The sequence below is a fragment of the Pristiophorus japonicus genome, chromosome 1 (genome assembly GCF_044704955.1).
Source record: "Pristiophorus japonicus isolate sPriJap1 chromosome 1, sPriJap1.hap1, whole genome shotgun sequence".
Classification (NCBI taxonomy): Eukaryota; Metazoa; Chordata; class Chondrichthyes; family Pristiophoridae; genus Pristiophorus; species Pristiophorus japonicus.
The window spans coordinates 486,413,775-486,432,631 of record NC_091977.1 but is presented as its reverse complement, the minus strand read 5'-3'; the positions used below and the strand labels follow the sequence as shown (position 1 = coordinate 486,432,631).

At 42.3% G+C, this 18,857-nt stretch overlaps 1 protein-coding gene across 1 annotated transcript in view; it reads left to right on the top strand.

Moving 5' to 3' along the window:
- LOC139277097 (serine/threonine-protein kinase OSR1-like) overlaps positions 1-18,857 on the top strand; it is a 269,081-nt gene that overhangs the window by 157,573 nt on the left and 92,651 nt on the right. The window contains exons 7-8 of the mRNA XM_070895115.1: positions 2,154-2,255; positions 8,800-8,933. Coding sequence (XP_070751216.1) covers positions 2,154-2,255; positions 8,800-8,933 — 236 coding nt within the window. The remainder of the gene's footprint in view (positions 1-2,153; positions 2,256-8,799; positions 8,934-18,857) is intronic.

The window sequence follows — 18,857 nt, the reverse complement described above, 5'->3', positions numbered from 1 at the left end:
TATTACTACCTCTGCAGCCACCTCTTTTAAGACCCTAGGATGCAGGCCTTCAGCTCCAGGGGACTTATCCGCCTTTAGTCCCATTAGTTTGTCTAGTACTTTTTCTCTAGTGATGATGATTGTTTTAAGTCTCTTTCTCCCCCACCCCCAATAGCCCCTTGATTATCAATTATTGGGATGCTTTTAGTGTCTTCTACCATGAAGACCGATACAAAATATTTGTATTTCCCCATTTCCCATTATTAATGTTGCAGACAGTCATAGTTGATGGAATTTTTATTTGTTCTCACATTTCCCACCAGATATTTAAATTTATAGTAAACACCATTTAAAGTTCACAAAGGAATCACAACCATTAAATAAAACTTTAGGACTCAGTGTTGAGAGAGCTGAAGAATACAGTCCAGCTGATGACTCCTCCTTCCCTACCTGCAGAGAAATTCCAGCTTCATTACAGTGAGATAGGATACGAAGCTTGTAGAATGAGCCTGTATTCCATAACTTTTGCAGCATTAGTTCCTACCTGAATGGATAGATGCCCCAAGTGGTGTGTTACTGAATCACATAATCTGATGGTCCCACGTTCAATCCTTGGCCTATGCTCACTTAGTTGAGTTCTATTAGGGTGGCAGTTGGGATGCTGCAACTTTCCACAGGACAAAGGAAAGTGGCCAGGGTTTTTTCTCAAGCTTGCTATCCGGTGACCCCTGCTGGAAATTAGAAGTGTGGACATTGGGTGAAGATGGCAGCAGGCTCGAGTGCGAAGCCCTCAGTGGTGAAAAAGCTTTCCAAAGCGCTATCTAGCCACACATGAAGTATGGCTAATTTTGAGGCAGTCTCCAGTAGGACAGTACCCCAGCATAAGGCAGCATCTTCAGAGAGGAGAAAAAACTGGACCAAAAACACTTTTCTTAGAGTTACATAGCTTGGTGTCAATGAGTAGGATTAATTGTATTCTGGTTCCATTGTGACCTCAGTGCCACTTGGGAGCTGGAACAGTTTTATTATATATACCATAGAAAATTCTGTAGGCTTAAGTTTCATTTGATTGCAAGTGGTATTTATATTTCCCAACTAGTTTTTATCTTGGCAAGAACATTAAAATTGCTGCGGTGGTGATATCATTTAGCTGCAGCTCCGCTCTGAAAGATTCATGTTTTCTCCCCTCCCCCACTCCCAAAATAATTGCAAGCTATAAAGGTAAGAATTTAAATACATTTTGCATTAAAGATGTTTAACAGTCGCCTGAAAAAAGATTCAAATAAAACCCATGAATATTGGAATAAAAACAGCAAATTATGGTCACTCTCTGAAACTAGCTTTTTTTATCTTGCAGATGTTGATTAAATTGCTGTGCAGTTCTGATATGTTCTGTGTTTTAACCTGTAAAAATAAATCTTCCTCCTTTGTTAGTCCATGTTGAATCATTGTTAGTTTTTCTATTCCCTTCAAGGAAATACCCAGTGATCATTTGCTGATTTTTTAAATTATTCCCTTCCCTCGCTAACCTAAGATTTTGATTGAGAATGGGAAGCGGTGGTTGCAGAGCTACTCCTTTATCCTTCCTCTAATCTCTCTGTTCTGAGGCACAATGTACTAATGTCTAAATTTTGACATGAAATAATTGATTATTTCAAGGTCACATACTCCTAAACAGGATAAAAGAAAAAGCTTGTCTGACATGTGATCCTCTCTCATCTCTAGCTTCCATCTCGTGTGTTGTAATCTGTAATGTCTTTATTTTTATCAGTTATTGCCTTTCCTCTTAGCTTCTTCCTACTCACTGTATTGAAATCAAGACTTACTTGCACTGTCTCCTACTCAACCTCAGTTTTCTTAGCACCTCAGAACTGTGAAACTGCTCACCTAACTACTGAGTTTTCTTTTGCTCCTACATGCCAAAGGCAAATTAAAACCTACGCTTGAAATTGCATATCCAGAGCTTCCTGATTTTTCAGTTTTTCCACCCTTTGGTGGTGTCATGCACTATTGTACATTGTTCCTCATTGTGATTTCTTAATTTAAAAAAATAACTGTCACAGTTTAAAGAAAGGAAAATTAAGGAGTATATGGTGCAATTTTGGGCTTAAACTGGGGTGAAATATATGTAATATGAAACTTGGGGTAATTCTATTTATACTTTGCCTCAACAGGTTAGAGGTTATGACTTCAAAGCAGATATTTGGAGCTTTGGAATTACAGCTATTGAATTGGCTACAGGAGCAGCTCCTTATCATAAATACCCACCAATGAAGGTAGGCGTCACTGCCAAGTCTCTAACGGCTGCAGTTTTTCAGTTACATTGATTACTGGAAATAAAAATTCTATCTGCAAAAATGTGCTGGAAATGTACAATAGATTAATCAGTATATGAAAATGAAAAAGTCAGTTTACATTTAATAGAACCAATAAAGCTTACAACACAGAATGAAGCCATTTGATCCATGGCTCTTTGTTGTAGAGCAATTCAAAACTAATCTCACTGCTGACCTCTCCCTATTGATCCATCTCATAGTCTGCTTCAAATATTTATCCACTTTTTCCTTAAAAGATGCAGCTCCCTATGGCAGCATTGTATGACTCAACAAACAAACAAATTTATATAGCGACTTTCATGACGTTACGACATCCCAAAGTGCTTCACAGCCTATGTAGTACTTTTGAAGTGTAGTCACTGTTTTAATGTAGGAAATTCCCTGCATGAAGAAATTTATCCTAACCTCTTTCCTCACACTCTGACAATATAAAATTGATGAACCCTCATTAGCTTGGATGATGTGGAATCGGTATGGGTGGAGCTGCAGAATACCAAAGGGCAGAAAATGCTAGTGGGAGTTGTGTACAGACTAGTGAAGTTGGGGACAGTATCAAACAAGAAATTAGGGATGCATGCAATAAAGATACGACAGTTATCATGGGCGACTTTAATCTACATATAGATTGGGCTAACCAAACTGGTAGCAATACGATGGAGGAGGATTTCCTTGAGTGTATTAGGGATGGTTTTCTGGACCAATATGTTGAGGAACCAACTAGAGGGCTGGCCATCCTAGACTGGGTGATGTGTAATGAGAAAGAACTAATTAGCAATCTTGTTGTGCGAGGCCCCTTGGGGTAGAGTGACCATAATATGGTAGAATTCCTTATTAAGATGGAGAGTGACAAGGTTAATTCAGAGACTAGGGTCCTGAGCTTAAGGAAAGGTAACTTCGATGGTATGAGACGTGAATTGGCTAGAAGAGACTGGCAAGTGATACTTAAAAGGTTGACGGTGGATAGGCAATGGCAAACATTTAAAGATCATATGGATGAACTTCAACAATTGTACATCCCTGTCTGGAGTAAAAATAAAACGGGGAAGGTGGCTGAACCGTGGCTAACATGGGAAATTAAGGATAATGTTTAATCCAAGGAAGAGGCATATAAATTGGCCAGAAAAAGCAGCAAACCTGAGGACTGGGAGAAATTTAGAATTCAGCAGAGGAGGACAAAGGGTTTAATTAGGAGGGGGAAAATAGAGTATGAGGGGAAACTTGCCGGGAACATAAAAACTGATTGCAAAAGCTTCTAAAGATATGTGAAGACAAATTTGGGTCCCTTGCAGTCAGATTCAGGTGAATTTATAATGGGGAACAAAGAAATGGCAGACCAGTTGAACAAATACTTTGGTTCTGTCTTCACTAAGGAAGACACACATAACCTTCGGGAAGTACTTGGGGGACCAAGGGTCTAGTGAGAAAGAGGAACTGAAGGATATCCTTATTAGGCGGGATATTGTGTAGGGAAATTGATGGGATTGAAAGCTGATAAATCCCCGGAGCCTGATAGTCTGCATCCTAGAGTACTTAAGGAAGTGGCCCTAGAAATAGTAGATGCATTGGTGATCATTTTCCAACAGTCTATCGACTCTGGATCAATTCCTATGGACTGGAGGGTAGCTAATGTAACCCCACTTTTTAAAAAGGGAGGGAGAGAGAAAACGGGTAATTATAGACCGGTTAGCCTGACATCAGTAGTAGGGAAAATGTTGGAATCAAATATTAAAGATGAAATAACCACATTTGGAAAGCAGTGACAGGATCGGTCCAAGTCAACATGGATTTATGAAAGGGAAATCATGCTTGACAAATCTTCTGGAATTTTTTGAGAATGTAACTGGTAGAGTGGACAAGGGAGAAGCAGTGGATGTGGTTTATTTGGACTTTCAAAAGGCTTTTGACAAGATCTCACACAAGAGATTGGTGTGCAAAATTAAAGCACATGATATTGGGAGTAATGTACTGACGTGGATAGAGAATTGGTTGGCAGACAGGAAGCAGAGAGTCTGGATAAATGAGTCCTTTTCAGAATGGCAGGCAGTGATTAGTGGGGTGCCGCAGGGCTCAGTGCTGGGACCCCAGCTACTTACAATATACATTAATGATTTAGATGAAGGAATTGAATGTAATATCTCCAAGTTTGCAGATGACACTAAACTGTGGCATTGTGAGCTGCGAGGAGGACGCTAAGAGACTGCAGGGTGACTTGGACAGGTTAGGTGAGTGGGCAAATGCATGGCAGATGCAGTATAATGTGGATAACTGAGGTTATCCACTTTGAGGGCAAAAACACAAAGGAAGAAGGCAAATGGTATGTTGGCCTTCATAGCTAGGGGTTTTGAGTATAGGAGCAGGGAGGTCATACTGCAGTTGTACAGGGCCTTGGTGAGGCTTCACCTGGAATACTGTGTTCCGTTTTGGTCTCCTAATCTGAGGAAGGATGTTCTTTCTATTGAAGGAGTGCAGCGAAAGCTCACCAGACTAATTCCCAGGATGGCTGGTCTGACTTATGAGGAGAGACTGGATCGACTGGGCCTTTATTCACTGGAGTTTAGAAGGATGAGAGTGGATCTCATAGAAACATATAAAATTCTGACTGGGCTGGACAGGTTAGATGCAGGCAGAATGTTCCCGATGTTGGGGAAGTCCAGAACCGGGGGACACAGTCTTAAGATAAGGAGTAGGCCATTTAGGACTGAGATGAGGAGAAACTTCTTCACTCAGAGTTGTTAACCTGTGGAATTCCCTACCGCAGAGAGTTGTTGATGCCAGTTCGTTGGATATATTCAAGAGGGAGTTAGATGTGGCCCTTATGGCTAAAGGGATCAAGGGGTATGGAGAGAAAGCAGGAAAGGGGTACTGAGGTGAATGATCAGCCATGATCTTACTGAATGGTGGTGCAGGCTCGAAGGGCCAATTGGCCTACTCCTGCAACTATTTTTCTATGTTTCTATGTCACTCTCGTCTCCAACCAGAAAGAATAGAATTTCCCTTTACACCCTATCAAAATCATTGATAATTTTAAAGACCTCCATTAAATCTCTTCTTGACCTTTTTTGTTCCAATGGAAATAGTCCCAGTATCTCATAACTATAATTGCCGAAACCAGGCATTATGCTGGTCAATCTATGCTCCATGGCATTAACATATTTTCTGTAATGGGGCGCTCAATACTGCTCACGGTACTTTAACTTTGTGCAAATGTATTTTATTTTACTTTTTTTTTTGTAGTTGCGATACTGTTGGCCGTATTTAAGGGTTTATGTACCTGCAATCACATTATCAGGAAATATATTTGAACCTCTATCTCTTCTTTTGCAACCTTTAGTGACATCCATTTATTGTTTTGCCTTGCACTTCACCGCATTTAATGTCATTTTCTATTTGCATATTACACTAACCTTTCCAAAGAAAGAAAGACTTGCATTTATAGAATGATCTCTGGATGTTTCAAAGTGCTTTACAGCCAATGAAGTACTTTTGAAGTGTAGTTACTATTGTAATGTAGGAACTGCGGCAGCCAATTTGTGCACAGCAGGGTCCCATAAACAGAAATATGATCATGACCAGATTATCTGTTTTTTTTAAAAAGTGATGTTAGTTGAGAGATAAATGTTGTCCAGGCCTCTGCTGCTCTTCGAAATAGTGCCATGGGATATTTTATCCCCATTTAAAAGGGAAGACAGGGCCCTGGTTTCAGGTCTCATCCGAAGAATGACACCTCCGACAGCACAGTACTCACTCAGTGTTGTACTGGATCGTCATCTCAGATTTTGTGCTCAAGTCTTTGGTGTTGGACTTGAACCCACAACCTTCTGATGTGAGAATGCTACTTCATAACTGACATCTTTCTCTCTTTCTGAAGTATTTTACAGTCCTCTTTGCTGTTTGCCAAATCCCCTACTTTTGTGTCAAAGCAAATTTTGATATTGTGCTAGAGCACAAGTCCAAGTCCAAATCATCATATACACAGAATAAAGTGGATGCAGCATTGACACCCAGCGTACTTACTTCCAACCTTCCTCCAATTTGATATCCGTGCCCATTAACCATAAACCTTTATATCTAGCCATCTTTCTATCTAACGCTTCCTCTTGTATCATATGCTTAAAGTTTTGTTAGCCTCCTAAAAGACACAACTTGAAAATCCATACATGCAAATATCTTTTGGATTCCATTTATTTATTTATGTATGTATGTCATTTCTTCAAAATACTTTTATTGCATTCATCAAACACGATTTGTCATTAACAAATCTACATTGGCTACCTTGATTAACACAAATGCTCTAAATACTCACTAATCCACCTTCAGTTCAACTAACTATTTCAGACCCAATTCTTTTCTACAATTATCTCTTCACCGCAGCATTCATGATCATGGATAGTATCTTCCCTCTGAGCTCAATCCTCTGGAAAAAGCTGTTCCTACCTGTAACATTAAGCATTTTTTCTCTTACGGACCCATAAATCTACGTATTTCCAGCATTTTCTGTTCTTCTTTTATATTTCCAGAATTTGTGTCTTTTTTATTCTTGATCTCTATAATGACATCTTCCGAGGGAAATGATGGAAGCCAATAGTTTTGATTAATTCAAATGGAAATTAGAAAGATTTATTTCACAAAATAACATTTTGGGATGCAGTATATAAGTACCTTGAGATATGAGTTAAGTATAGCATGCTTGAAAGGAAAAACGTGACTTTAGGTATATGGTTCCCAAAGCTCTCCACAAATGGGTTTTCCTCATGTCATTTATGGTCTGTTGTAATGTAATTGATAGAGATTGATTGCTATGATAGTGAACAACTTCATTATTGTTGTATCATGCAATTACCAGGATGGTATAATGTGAATTAGGAGGACCTTGGTATTTTTCATCTCACAATTCCAATGTTCAAATATTCCTATCTCAATAGACTGGGTACCACTGGTTACTTGGCCAGTACTAGTGAACTTAAGAAATAGGAGCTGGCGTAGGATACCTGGCCCCTCAAGCCTGCTCCGCCATTTAATACGATCATGGCTGATCTGATCATGGACAACTCCACTTCCTTGCCCGCTCCCTATAACCCTTTATTCCCTTATCGCTCGTTCAAAAATCTGTTTATCTCCGCCTTAAATATATTCAATGACCCAGCCTCCACAGCTCTCTGAGGCAGAGAATTCCATAGATTTACAACCCTCAGAGAAGAAATTCCTCCTCATCTCAGTTTTAAAGGGCGGCCCTCCTTATTCTGAGACTATGTCCCCTAGTTTTAGTTTCCCTTCTGATAGAAATATCCTCTCTGCATCCACCTTGTCTAGCCCCCTCATTATCTTTTATGTTTCGATCAGATCACTCCTCATTCTTCTGAACTTCAATTAGTATAGGCCCAACCTACACAACCTATCTTCATAAGTCAACACCCTCATCTCCAGAATCAACCTAGTGAACCTTCTCTGATCAGTCTCCAATGCAAGTATAACCTTCCTTAAATACGGAGACCAAAACTATACGCAGTCTAGGTGTGGCCTCACCAATACCCTGTACAGTTGTAGCAGGACTTCTCTGCTTTTATACTCCATCCCCTTTGCAATAAAGGCCAACATTCCATTGGCCTTCATGATTACTTGCTGTACCTGCCTACTCACTTTGTGTGTTTCATGCACAAGGACCCCGAGGTCCCTCTGTACTGCAGCACTTTGCAATTTTTCTCCATTTAAATTATAATTTGCTTTTCTATTTTTTTCTGCCAAAGTGGATGACCTCACATTTTCCCACATTGTACTCCAACTGCCAAATTTTTGCACACTCATTTAGCTGCCTATATTTCTTTGCAGATTTTTTGTGTCCTCACAATTTGCTTTCCCACCCATCTTTGTCTCATCAGCACACTTGGCAAATTGCACTTGGTCCCTTCATCCAAATCATTAATATAGATTGTAAATAGTTGAGGCCCCAGCACTGATCCCTGCGGCATCCCACTAGTTACTGTTCGTCAACCAGAAAATTACCTATTTATCCAGACACTGTTTTCTGTTAGTTAGCCAATCCTCTATCCATGCTGATATGTTACCCCCAACCCCTTGAACTTTTATTTTGTGCAGTAACCTTTTATGTGGCACCTTATCGAATGCCTTCTGGAAATCCAAATACATCACATCCACTGGTTCCCCCTTATCCTATAATATACTATGTTCAGTTACACAAGATACACACAGTAGTTCTTCTGTAGGTTTTCTATGCAGGCACTGAGTGCACCTGCAGTGCTGTTCCACCAATAGTGATACTAGGATTGATTTGTTGGCGCAGTACATCTTGGAGAATTGTAGAGCTAAATATAAATATCGTTTGCAGAAAAATAAGTTTATAAAAAAAAATGTATTACTTTGATCCGTGTGTGTGCCCATGAGCCTGGTTGCTCCAAGGTGACATTAATTTTATAAATTTGACGAATCAACCTCTTGCTGTCATCTGTAATACTCTCTCCTTGTTTAGGTGTTAATGCTAACTCTTCAGAATGATCCTCCCTCATTGGAGACAGGTGTACAGGATAAGGAAATGGTAAAAAAATACGGCAAATCCTTTAGGAAGATGATTTCACAATGTCTGCAGAAAGATCCAGAGAAAAGGTAAAAAATCAGAGTGGTTCTCCTTGCTTCGGTTTCCATATTCTGAGATAAATCCCTGGATCAATGAATTAAGGCAGCTTGAATGCTGGATAATGTCTGAGTGATATTGCTTGGTTTCTAAGTGGGTTGTTTTGTAACAGTCACCGATTAGAACATCCTGCTGCTTCCACATATTAATTTGGCAATGCTCTAAATTTAATGTAGAAAAAAAAATCATTTGCATTTATATAATGCCTTCAATGTAGTAAAACATACCAAGGAGCATAATCAGGCAAAAATGGATCTTTAGCTGTTTTAACCCTGACTGTTTAGAGAGTTGTAGTAAAAGGTTTTATATTTTTAAAAAAATGTTTACTGTAACATGTTTCTGATATGTGCCAAATGTGGCCATTAGGAACACTTGAATGCCTAGTGTGCTGTAGCATCTCTCTCCAGTTCTCCTTTCTGTATGGAAAGAGCACCGAGCTTCTGCTTAACGTTTCTCTGCAGTGGCTCCGCTCTGATTTAAAATTTGTTTTGGGGGCAAATGACCTAAAGAATCCCGTGGCCATTCTACTTGGCATCAAATTTATTTTTCTCTTGAAGGCTTGACCGCCCTCAGCAAGGTGTGGTTGTCGGGCACCGTTTGTTCGAATTTTTGTGGTCATCATTCATGCTGAGTAATTGACTGTGTTTCTCTCATCTAACTATCGAAGACATCACAACAGAGCCTGATCCCAACCTGTCCAAAGTTTCAGCTCTGGCTCAGTGGTAGCATTCTCGCCTCTGAGTCAGAAGGTCATGGGATTGAATCTCAACCCAAAGACTTGAGCACATAATCTATGCTGATACCTCAATGCCTTACTGAGGGAGTAAAGCATTCCACAACACTATTGGAAGAAGTGGAGAGGAGTTCTCCTTGGTGCTCTGGTCAATGTTTAGCCCTCAACCAACATCACTAAAACAGATTATCTGGTTATTATTTCATTGCTGTTTGTGCACAAATTGGCTGCGGAGTTTCCTGCATTACAACACTGTTTCAAAAGTACTTCATTGGATGCAGAGTATTTTAAGACATCTTGAGATTGTGAAAGGTGCTATGTAAATGTGAATTCTACTTCTAATTGGGGTCATTTTATTAAAGATCATGAGTGGGATCCATGATCAATCTTTCCCTTCCTAACTCTGGGTTCCTGTGGCCAATAGTAGCATTCCAACTGTGGCCTCAACTGAGATCCAACTCAAGACAACAACAGCTTATATCTATATAGTCACTTTACTGTAATAAAACATCCCACGGTGTTTACAGGAGCATTATTAAAAATAAAAATTTGACACCGAGCCATATAAGATGTTAGCCCAGATGATCAAAAGCTTGATCAGAGGTAGGTTTTAATGAGCGACTTAAAGGAGGCAAGAGAAGTGGAGAGGCAGAGAGATTTAGAATTCCAATTTAGCACCTAATCAGCTGAAGGCACAGCTGCCAATGGTGGAGCAGTTAAAATCGGAAATGTTCAAATAGCTAGAATAGGCGGAGTGTAGAGATCAAGGGAGATTATAGGGCTGAAGGAGATTAGAGATAATGAGGGGTGAGGCCATGGAGGGATTTGAAAACAAGGATGAGATTTTACAATCGAGGCGTTGCTTAACTGGGAGCCAATTTAAGTCGGCAAGTACAGGGGAGATGGGTGAGCAGGACTTTGTGTAAGTTAGGACGTGGGCGGCAGAGTTTTGGATGACAAGTTTATGGCGGATAGAACTAGGGAGGCCTGCCAGGATTGTGCTGGAATAGTCAAGTCTAGAGGTAATAAAGGCATGGATGAGGGTTTCAGCAGCAGATAAGTTGAGGCAAGGACGAAGACGGACGATATTACGAAGATGAAAATGAGCGGTCTTAGTGATGGAACGGATATGAGGTAGGAAGCTCAAATCATGATCAAGTATGACACCAAGACTACGAACAGACCAAGTCAGCCTCAGACAGTTGCCAGGGAGAGGGATTAAATTGGTGACAAGGGAACGGAGTTTGTGACATGAACCGAAGGTCTTCCTTAGGTCTTCCCTACATATAACTGGAGGAAGTCTCTACTGATCCAGTGCTGGATGTCGGACAAGCAGTCCAACAGTATAGAGACAGTGGAGGGTCCGAGAGGGAGAATTGGGTATCATCAGCATACATGTGAAAACTTACGCTGTCGCCGGATGATGTCACCGAAGGGATCCTTGGGGGATACCAGAGGTGGTGATGTGGGAGCAGGAAGAGAAACCATTGCAGGTGATTCTGTGGCTACAGCTGGAAAGATAGAAATGGAAGGACAAGCAAGTGCAGTCCCATCCAGTTGGGCAATGGTGGAGAGGCGTTTGGGACGATGGACTGGTCAACCGTGACAAAGGCAGCAGACAGGTCAAGAAGCACGGGAAGGGATAGTTTACCTTTGTCATTAGGATGTCAGTTGTGACCTTGGTTATAAATTAGGCGTAGGGAACGAGGTGGGGGGGGGGGAAGGGAAGTCATTAAATTCTATAATCAATCCTTAGTTATACTTATACAAATATTATACAAATAAATCCAACCTGAATAAAAATTTATTAGCAAAGAAAAGATTAAATAAACCATGTTCCTACCTGTGTGAAATAGCATCAGCCTTCGAGCTGCTGTGCTTCAGGTAGGTCTTTCATGTTGGAGACAGGCAGGGGTGTGGCGTCAGTGTCTCGACGGCAGTGGCAGCAAGCTTCGAGCTGAGCTGCAGTGCTTGAGGCAGGCCTTCATTCTCTTCGTGGCTGGCCGCGAAGAAGCAACACCGGACGGACCCGAGGCCATTCGGCCATGAGATATCAGCGGCGTCAGTGGCTGGCCGGCAGCCGAAGAATCAGCAGCGGACCGACGTGAGGCCATTCGGCCATAGGATATCAGCGGCGTCAGTGGCTGGCCGGCAGCTGAAGAATCAACACCTGACACACGCAGCTCTTTATGGTGCTTGAGGCCATTCGGACCGACGTGAGCCATTCGGCCATAGGATATCAGCGGCGTCAGTGGCTCGATGGCAGCCGAAGATACAGCAGCAGCCTTCGAGCTGTGAGGGGGACTGAGGCCATTTGGATAGGGAGAGGCAGCCACATCGACAGTTTTATATTTAAATTTGCAGAATGGGTGCTGCATTGTCAACACCACGTATTATGCAATGGTTTTCCATCAATTCACTGCATCGGAGAGAATTGATTAGAGCTCACTGCACCAGGAACGTCGTAGCCCGTAGGTTGGTGGGCAGGAGACCTTACCCACGTCGACAATATCGAACCAGGCGCTCGTACCTGGACATGAGCGAGGCTGATTGTGTGAAAAGGCTGCGTTTTCGCAGAGAAGTTGTCGTTGAGATCTGTGATATGGTGAGAGCAGATTTGCAGCCCAGAAGCAGAAGGACAACTGCCTTGTCTGTTGAAGTGAAGGTAACAGCTGCACTTTCTTTCTATGCCTCGGGATCGTTTCAGGCTACAACTGGAGATGTGTGTGCCCTCTCTCAACGTGCAATATATGCCTGCGTTTACCAGGTCACGGCTGCACTTTATGCGCGAAGGAATCACCATCAATTTCCTAATGACCGCACAAGCGATCCATGAGAGGGTTGTGGGCTTCTTCAGGATTGCCGGCTTCCCAAAGGTACAGGGCTGCATTGATTGTACCCACATAGCCTTGCGAGCACCTGTGGAGGAATCTGAGCAGTACCGAAATAGGAAAGGTTTCCACTTTATCAATGTGCAGCTCGTGTGTGACGACAAGAGGCGCATCATGTCAGTCGACGCGAGATACCCTGGCCGCACCCACGATGCGTTCATCCTACGCGACAGCGTTCTATCTGACATGTTTGAGCAGCAGCCAGAAGGGCAGAGCTGGTTACTGGGAGACAAAGGGTACGGCCTGACCACCTGGCTCATGACACCCATACGCGTGACACGGATAGAAGCTGACCGTCAATACAACATGGCACACATTGCGACGCGCAGCATCATTGAGAGGACCATTGGCATATTGAAACAGCGATTCCGATGCCTGGACCATTCCGGAGAACAGTTGCTATACTCTCCTCAGATTGTCGGTCACTTCACTGTTGTGTGCTGCATGCTTCATAACTTAGCCATCATGAGGCAGCAGAAGCTGGTAGTGGAACCCGAAGACCTACGTGAGGGTCCAGTGCATGATGATAGTATTACGGAAGACCAGGATGTGGATGATAACGACAATCAGAAAAGCATGCAAGTGCCTGATGCCGAAGCACGAGGTCGAAGGAAGGCCGTCCATCGTGCCCCTTTAACGATTGCTCGAGACTTGCGCCAGCAGCTCATCCATGAACGCTTCAACTACTGATACCTGAGGGCTCTGCGACCACTTTTGCGCATGGACATGTTTATTCTTTGCAGTTGTTCCTACGTTGTGTTGTGTTAATGGAACATGAAACAGTTTTAATGAAAAAATATTTTATTGAAAAGTTAACGTCACTCTAATAAAATATTTGTTGTATCAAACTATACTTTTTAATATGACTCTTGAAGATCACTTAAAAACTTTAAAATCACTTATAAACTTGTAAAGTTACAAAAGTTACAAAACACTTTCTATGTGAAAAATTTTACACTCTAAGATCACTTACACTTCAAGATCACTTTTTAGATGCAAAATTAAAAAATTAAAGAATGAGAGAGCATTTACACTAAGATCACTATGTTGTAAAGTTACAAAACTTACAAAACAGTTTCATTGTGAAAAATCTTACTCTGAGGAACACTTAAACTTCAGGATCACTTTTTAGGTGCAAAATTAAATAAGATACAAAAAAATGTGAGAGCATTTACACTATAAGATCACTTAAAAACCATAAGATCCCTTAAGTTGTAAAGTTACAAAACTTACAAAACAATTTCAATTTGAAAAACGGTACTACAGCTACATCAAGAACAAGAACAAAAGCAGCAAAGAAAGGCTGCAACCATGTCTCATCCATATCTCAGTGAATGTTCACTTCCTCATAGGGGTGTCATTTAATGGCTGGGCTGTGTGCCCTTATTGCACGGCCTGTGCCGACACTTGCATGCCCTCCCTGATGGCCTGTGCCGTCATTTGCATGCCCTCCCTGACGGCCTGAGCCGTCGATTGCACTCCCTCGGACATTCCCTCCCTAAGTTCCCGTGTCATTACTGCTATTACTCTCGTCAGGACCGTCACCTCTTCACCTACTGCACTGACGCCACCGATGAGTGATCGGGTAAGCTCATTGGTCTCCATACCCAATGCCACAACCTGAGTCGCATCTGTCGCAGGCTGCATCACTGGAGAGCGTGTCTCCAATCTCCATCTCCTCCTCTGCCTGGGTCTGCCTTGTGGCACCACTACACTGGGAGGCGTGGGCACGGACGGTGGGATGCTCGGTGTTGCAAGCGGCACCACTACACAGGGAGGCGCAGGCTGGGACTGTGGGACGCTCTGTGTTCCAGACGGCAGAACTAGAGGGAGAGACTCGGGCTGGAACAGTAGGACACTCGGTGTTCCAGACGACAGCACTCGCGTGCGAGCCGTGGGCTGGGATGTTGGACGAATGGGTGTAAACTGCTCCATGATATCAGCAGCAACACTGGGACCCGAAGCGTCGGAATCAAAACCATAGTAGGTGGAACCAGAACCTATGCGAGAGGGAGGCGCAGGCTCAGACGGTAGTGCACTAACTGTAGAATGCTGCATTATACCAGCAGCACCACTGGGACCCGCAACATCGAAAGCGAAACCATGGAAGGTGGAACCAAGACCTATGCTCGGGGTTGAAACTCTGATTCCCTTGATGGGGGCTCATAAACATTACAATGGAAGCTCTCTCCTGCAGACATTTCAGTCATCGCTGCCATCATCCAGTCTGGATCGTCCGCAGCTGGTTGTACTGGTTCTTGTTCTGTATCCTCAGGATCCTCAGGGTTGGCAGCAGCAGCGTCGTCGTCATCGTCATCGTCATCATCATCATCATCATATTCTGCAAAATACATCAGAACAGTCAAATGCTTAACAGCTAGGGAGGGGACCGGATGGGTGGCATGAGTACTCTCACACAACAGGCCAGGCAGCAGGTTGATTTAAAGGGCCACGATGCATTTTCAGGACTTGCCCTCTTCCTCGCGTGTGGGCCCAGCTTGTGCTGTGCTGATTGCTTTTCTCCGTGTACGACTCATCATAGCAGCTACCCTTTGTTCCAAGAGTGTCAGTGGATGGAAATTGGGCATGCCTCCTCCTGTCCGAGTTGCCTCCCTTTTGTTGTGGGCCAATTTCTTCTACAAAGAGTAAAATATAACTTTTTACGGAGTGTGTCAGTCTGCAAAGTGGGACATACAGATAGCCAGGTTACAATTATGATTAAATTAAAAATGGGAAATATTACTTACACTAACTACTTGACCAAGGTCGTGCCATTTCTTTTTACACTGGCTTCCAGATCTCCTGGTATGCACCACTGCGCAGTAATCTTCTGCAACTTGGTTCCAGCGTTTCTTCATTTCTTTTGGTGGCACTTTTATGCGACCTCTGTTGCTGGTATCTAGCTCCTGCCATCTCTGCTCAATTACGTTGACTAATATCTCCACTTCCTCATGCAAGAAATTCTTTGTTCTTGGTGGACGTTGATCCAATGCAAAGTTGAATTGGCACTCTTATTTCTCCAAACACACAGTCCTTAATTTGCATGCACCAATGCAGCACCTGTTCTGCAAGTTTAGCAGTGAAAAGCTGAACTCACTGATTTCAGCAGGTGATTTATTCAGCAGTGCTGCTAAAAGCACTCCCTCACACACACAAATATTAAAAAAAATTAAATTACAAGCCTTTGCAGGGGTCCAAGAAACAAATCTTCACTTTTTCTGCAGTATTTTTAAAAATGGCCGAGTGCCAATGTTTGTGTGAGACTGCACACGCACGCACGCACAGGGTTGCCGGCACCACGAAGGCTAATTTAAATTGTACCCGCCCCCTGCTACTTAGAAAATCGGCGCGAGTGTTAGGCTCCGCCCCCTGCTGCGAAGAGCGCGCCGCGCCAAGCAGACATCGAGCTCCAAGGAGCTCGAGAATATCGGACTTTTTTTTAGGCGTAGTATGCAACTTCAGTACCCCATTCCTGCTTTCTCGCCATACCCCTTGAATCCCCTAGTAGTAAGGACTACATCTAACTCCTTTTGGATGTTGGGGAAGTCCAGAACCAGAGGTCATAGTCTAATGATGAGGGGTAAGCCATATAGGACCGAGATGAGGAGAAACTTTTTCACCCAGAGAATTGTGAACCTATGGAATTCTCTACCACAGAAAGTTGATGAGTCCAGTTTGTTGGATATATTCAAAAGGGAGTTAGATGTGGCCCTTATGGCTAAAGGGATCAAGGGGTATGGAGAGAAGGCAGGAGTGGAGTACTGAAGTTGCATGATCAGCCAGGATCATATTGAATGATGGTGCAGGCTCAAATGGCCTGCTCCTGCACCTATTTTCTATGTTTCTGTGCTTTAGTGCCTTTGTGCCGCTCAGATTCTCAGTATTCTTTGCTATTTCAGTTCTGGTGCAGCCATAAAAACACATACATTTTTTTGTACAGATATAAAAGTATTTTATATACAAGTATTTTTCATTGAATAGTAAACTGTAATCCACAGTTGTAAATGAAGTACACTTTCTACAGAGTTGAAGTGTTATTGAGCATTCAGGAACAATGCATTAGTGCCCATTCGGTGTTCTATATTTGGCAAAAGTGACCTTGGGGTAGGCAGTGTAATTATCAGCCAGCCCAGTAGATGAAAGTAGAGCTTCCACCTCAGTCTATTTATTGCCTTTTATTTATTAGTGAGTGTGCTGTAATGGTCTTTAATGCTCTTTCTAACCTCCTTTTGTAAACTAGTGTTTAGTGTAAAATGTATACAGAAGTGCCACTCTCAGTATATTGAAGCAAGGTATGAAAAACTTGGAACAAAGGCCATTTTAGAAGCAGGGGAAAAAAAACGTTGAGCCCAATAAGCAGCCTTTCCTTTTAGTTAATTTCAACTTCCACCCTGCCTTCTCTACATGTCCCTCAAACCTCTTGAATATCTTTAGACTCTTTGCATCAACAACTTTCCCTGGTAAAACATAGATTACGTGTCTACACCTGTATTCGAATCTTTTACTAATCTAGTTCTGTCCAAGTTACCAATTACTCCTACTTGCTAAATTTTAATTTGCCCCAGCTTTTCAACCCTTTCAGTTTGAACAATATGCTTAGATCAACTTTATCAATCTTCTGTGTCCATTTAAGTACTGCAGCTGTATATTTTTAGAATGATTACAATTCTCTGCGGCTTCAGTAAAATGAATATAAAGCAAGCAATCAGCTGCAGCAAGCCCTTAAGAGCACCTCCAAAGTTGTTGTATTTGATCTTGTGTTTTCAAAATAATAGCCCTACCATATTCGCATTATACTATAACGCTGTTTTTTAAATGAATCCAGTGTCTTTGTCACCTTCACAGTATGTTTAGAGGAAGAAAATATATGTAGTGAGAGCATTTTCAACATGAAGTATTTCCATTGCTTAAGTCGGGTTGAAAATGATCTCTTGTGGTTGGAGATATTCGTGTTTTGCAGGTTTCTTTAATGTGTGGAGATCTGCTATCCTGCTGACTTCAACTGCATATTCAGCCAGTACTGCATTCTGCTGATTACAGTGCCTTGCAATTGACATTCAGGACCAGACAGGATGCCAATATTTTAAAATTCCCGATGGAGCCACTCACTGATGGTTTCCAAAGCTGACAGCATATTTTTCTGTCTAAAATGGGAAAGAAAAATGCTGAAAGAAGATTGTTAGCCAAGTGTAATTATTTATTTTTCACCTCTTTTCCCCCCCCCCCGCCCCTTTCTCTCCTTTTGTCCACTTCTCCTTTGAAGGTGCTGACTCATGTTCAAATTCACCTGCACAGGTGGCAGAAGGACTCAATAATCACCAAAGTGGATATTCTTCATGTATGAACCTCAGCAGGCTATCAATCACAGTGCAGGTTATCCTGTCAATACTAGCAGGCTAGATTAATTGCCCATCTCTAGTTGCTCTGAGAAGATGGTGTTGAGTCTCCTCCAAGAAGCATAAGAAAATAAGGAGGCAGACAAAAAGCAGGAAATTATAGACCAGTTAGCCTAATATCTGTGGTCGGGAAAATGTTGGAGTCCATTATTAAAGAAGCAGTAGCAGGACATTTGGAAAAGCAAAATTTGGTCAGGCAGAGTCAACATGGATTTATGAAGGGGAAGTCATGTTTGACAAATTTGCTGGAGTTCTTCGAGGATGTAACAAACAGGGTGTATAAAGGGGAACCAGTGGATGTGGTGTATTTGGACTTCCAGAAGGCATTTGACAAGGTGCCACATAAAGGGTTGCTGCACAAGATAAAAGTTCACAGGGTTGGGGGTAATATAATAAGCATGGATAGAGGATTGGCTAACTAACAGAAAACAGAGAGTCGGGATAAATGGTTCATTCTCTGGCAATCAGTAACTAGTGGGTGTTGAAGAGATCAGTGCTGGGACCCCAACTATTTACAATCTATATTAACAACTTGGAAGAAGGGACTGAGTGTAACGCAGCCAAGATTGCTGACAATACAAAGATGGGAGGAAAAGCAATGTGAGGAGGACACACAAAATTTACAAAAGGACATAGACAGGCTAAGTGAGTGGGCAAAAATTTGGCAGATGGAGTATAATGTTGGAAAGTGTGAGGTCATGCACTTGGCAGAAAAAAAATCAAAGAGCAAGTTAATATTTAAATGGAGAAAGATTGCAAAGTGTCGCAGTACAGCGGGACCTGGGGGTACTCGAGGTGTGGTCTCACCATCATTGATTCGACTGAGTGGCTTGCTAGACCACTGCAGAGGGCATTAACAGTCAACATAATGTTGGA